The sequence below is a fragment of the Protomyctophum parallelum genome, assembly GCF_964188405.1.
Source record: "Protomyctophum parallelum genome assembly, chromosome: 1".
NCBI lineage: Eukaryota > Metazoa > Chordata > Actinopteri > Myctophiformes > Myctophidae > Protomyctophum > Protomyctophum parallelum.
The window spans coordinates 18,091,722-18,095,530 of NC_139697.1; the positions used below are offsets into that span (position 1 = coordinate 18,091,722).

The window sequence follows — 3,809 nt, forward strand, 5'->3', positions numbered from 1 at the left end:
CACTCGCGCAAATTCATCCTAATATAAATAGAAATCATCTAAACATATATATAGCTTGTTGCTTAGCAGAAAAAAGTAAAAAAAAGAAAAAAAAGATCTAAAGATATTTTAAAATATATTTTCGTGAACGGAAATGGCAGCTTCCTTACTCTGATTTTGGGAGGTGTAGTTCCAGACTCTATAGCATTCGGAGATTGTGGAATAGTAGTCTGGCAACTGCATTGCTGTGGGCCCATGTTATGTACAGGTAGGTTTTCCACCCTACCAGGCGGGTAGTTATGTTCACCTCGTGAATGATATGGAGTATGGACACATTCACCTTGATGTCCCTGATTCAACAGCTATAGAATGAGGACAACATTCATCTCATGTCTCCGATTTAATGCAATTAACTATCATTGCGGCAGGTAGGATATAGAAAACCAGCTCAGGTGTCCCTGCCCTGGCGACAGGAGATAGCTATAGGGCTTTATACTTCTTCTTAAGACTGTTCCTCAGCCCAGTCTTCAGGGAGTCCAGCTTTCCTCTGCTCCTTATTCCTCCGTTTGGAGGAGCGGCTTTGGTCTTTGCTGCCGTGCCCCCCTCCTCCTCCTCCTCCTCCTCCTCCTCCTCCTCCTCCTCCTCCCTCTGTCTTGTGCCCCGACGAGTCGTTCTGCTGCCTGGAGTAGCGTTTGCACTTGCACGAGGTCACCACGGTGATCTTGTAGGTCCGGGAGCTGCCGTCCTGGCACTGTAGCCGGATGCGCTGCGTGCGCGTGCGGTCGATGACGCAGCGCCACTCCTGGGCGTCCCGCGCGCTCCAGCGCTTCCCCGCCGCCGCCGGCGCGCCATAGGCTCCGTTAGTGGTGCCGATCCAGTTGGGGAGCAGGTGGGAGGGCAGGCACTCCCCGGCGCACACCAGCTCCTTGATGGGGTTGATGCTCGTGCACTGGCCGTCCGAGATGTACTTGGTGGACCTCAGCTCCCGACAGCCGACCTGACTCTGAGTCAGTCCACCTGGACGGAGGAGGAAAGAGGAACGTACAATTCATACATGCATGGCATTTGGAGATTGATGTACAAGAACTGTCAGCTGTGTGAGTGGATGACCCAATAAAGCATTAGGCTACACTTGTTTAAGAGAGGGTCCACCTTGTTTGATCAATTCATCTTTTAGAGACATACACATAATACACTTCTGTAGCCAAAGAACAGGAAATCATCATCGTAAAGGAGGTAAAAAGGGAAAAGAAAATATAACGTAGCCTGATGTTAATAAATTGTGTAACAAAACTGAGCCATACGAGGATTTAATTTGGTACTTTGGATGCATTGCATGATAATTATCTAAATTATTATACGATTTTTAAATTTGTGATTGGGAATCGCAATGGAGATGAAAGGATAAGCCCTGCTCGAACCCATATAGCAATGATAGCATCCCTATTCTATTCTGAGGCGAATTATAGGTTCAGCAAAAAAAGCAGATCCACAAGCTCACACCGCTTCGCATTGTAACTCGGTGTGAGCTTTTAGATCGCCTATTTTCAGCGAAGACATTTCTTATTGTAGGTGTAGAGCTAAAACAGGAGCCACTATAGTAGAATCATTGGCAGGGCACTTTTGGACAAAAATAACAGATCTACAAGCTCTATTTCCGAGGCTCAACCCTGCACTCTTTTAGCTAGTGGAGATGCGGTGTAACGACATGGATTTTGAAACAAATTAGTTCAACACAAAGTCCAGGAGACTTCGGAAAAAAAGGAATTCTCCTGAATGCTGCATTCCGGCAGGCATGGAAAGGAGAGGAGGGCATTTGCATTTCTTTCACCGTGTAGTAAATGCTGCATTCATGGTGTCGTTCACTCACAGTAAACAGTTTTTGTATTGAGTTGTGCTTGAAATGTACTCACTAATATTAAATAAATACTAATAATAAATACTTCAATGAATCAATCAATCAATCAGGTAGATGCGTCCAGTGGTGTCAAAAAATAATAATAATTGGAAGTTGGAATTTCCTAATTCCAACTCCAATATATCGTTCTACATAGGCGCGTTGATCCAGTTTTTTTATGAAACTCACCTTTACGCGGAGCATCGTCGCCGGACCGCTGCCTGCCGCCGTTCCGCGCCCGGTTCACGGACTGGTTGTTGGGCAGGACGTCCCCGTCCTGCACCGTGTCGATCACCGGAGCATCCAGCGACTCCGTGGCGTCGTTCTGGACCGCGTGATGGTGGACGCCCGGCGTCCTCATCATCAACATGCAGAGAAACCCCAACAGGTGTCCACTCGTCCAAAGGAGCATCGCTGCTGCAGTGCTCTGTGCTGTGCTCTGTGCTGTGCCTGTGCTGTGCTTGTACTGTGCTGTGCCTGTGCTGTGCTGTGCTGTGCTGTGCTGTGCTGTGCTGTGCTGTGCTGTGCTGTGCTGTGCCTGTGCTATGCTGTGCGGTGCAGGACAGGAATGGAATGTGCGTGCTGTGCAGGGTAGAGCCTATAAGCTACTACTTGTAGGCTCCTATACTTTAACTTCATTGCCTTTCTTGTAGTTATATATATATATATACACCCACAGTTTCTTTCACAACGGTGAGCTTATGAATGGAACAAGGCGGGTTTTCTCTTTTTTACGCACATAGGTATACGCCCACCACAACCACAACTATACTGCAGTGCAAGACGTGCACCCTGACTGACCCCCCGGGCCCTCAACACGCACGCACGCAAGGAAGCAAGCACGTAAACACACACACACACACACACACACACACACCTTTCTTTGTTTATTTACATACCGGTATTTGATGTTTGTTGTCAACATTGTGCTATACATTATATTAAGGATTTTTCTTTTTTTTTCCACAAGGGCCAATAAAGCATCCATCCGAATATCCATTCATCGATCCATCTATGTGACTATACTGAGGTAAAGATTGGGATTTATGATTTGTAGGTCTGCTATTTTCGAAAAATCGTGAACATAATTATTTATTTCAGAAAACTGGAGGATTTAGAAGATTATTTTTTTTTAATTTTGAGGTCAAGCCTTTTGGAAGATTTGTACAGTTTTCAGGGACTGACCTCTTATCTAAAGCTATGCAGCATTGATACACATGCACCTGTGCAGGGATGTGCAGAGATCTACAAGCTCACAATGTGCCGTGCTGCGACGTGTTTAGAGCTTGTAGATCGGTTATTTTCGGGGCGCAACCCAGCACTCTTTAGCCAGTGGAGATGCGGTGTAACGACATGTTCAAGTTCAGGAGACTTTGGGAAATGTCCTGAATGCTGCCTTCCGGCATGGCATGGAAAGGAGAGGAGGGGCATTTGCATTTCTCTCACCGTGTAGTAAATGCTGCATTTGTGTTCTGGAAAGGGCAGATGTTTTACAGACGTGTAAAAGGGATTGATTGATTGATTGATTGATTGATTGATTGAAATATTTATTAACAGTTTGCAGAATTACAGTACATTTCAAGCACAACTCAATACAAAGACTGTTAACTGTGAGTGGACGACCCAATAAAGCACTACACTTGTTTACAAGAGGGTTGTTCAATTCATCAAAACATTTCAGAGACATAATACAAAATAGACACTTCTATATAGCCAAAGAACAGAACAGGAATTCATCATAAAGGAGGGGGGGAAAGGGAAAAGAAACAATTATACCTTGAGGAGAAAAACGGGGGTGGGTGGGTGGGTGGGTGGCAGGGGCCTGAAGCCCCCTTTGATGTCTATGTGTGCACGTCCATGCACCTGTGCACCAAACAGGTGAAGTCCCCATGAAACAGGTGAAGTCAAAGGCGTATTTGCACAGCAGTGTGAC

At 45.8% G+C, this 3,809-nt stretch overlaps 1 protein-coding gene across 1 annotated transcript; it reads right to left on the reverse strand.

Annotated features, from left to right (window-relative positions):
• Nucleotides 1–481: 481 nt before the first annotated feature.
• LOC310861261 (sclerostin domain-containing protein 1-like) lies at nt 482–2,307 on the reverse strand (the record flags this gene model as incomplete). The annotated part of the gene is made up of 2 exons (XM_083768657.1): nt 2,066–2,307; nt 482–996 (listed from the first exon to the last, which is right to left on the reverse strand). The coding sequence occupies exons 1-2, from the start codon at nt 2,286–2,288 to the stop codon at nt 482–484; spliced, it is 738 nt and encodes a 245-aa protein (XP_083624783.1). The 5' UTR covers nt 2,289–2,307.
• Between the last annotated feature and the right edge of the window lie 1,502 nt (nt 2,308–3,809).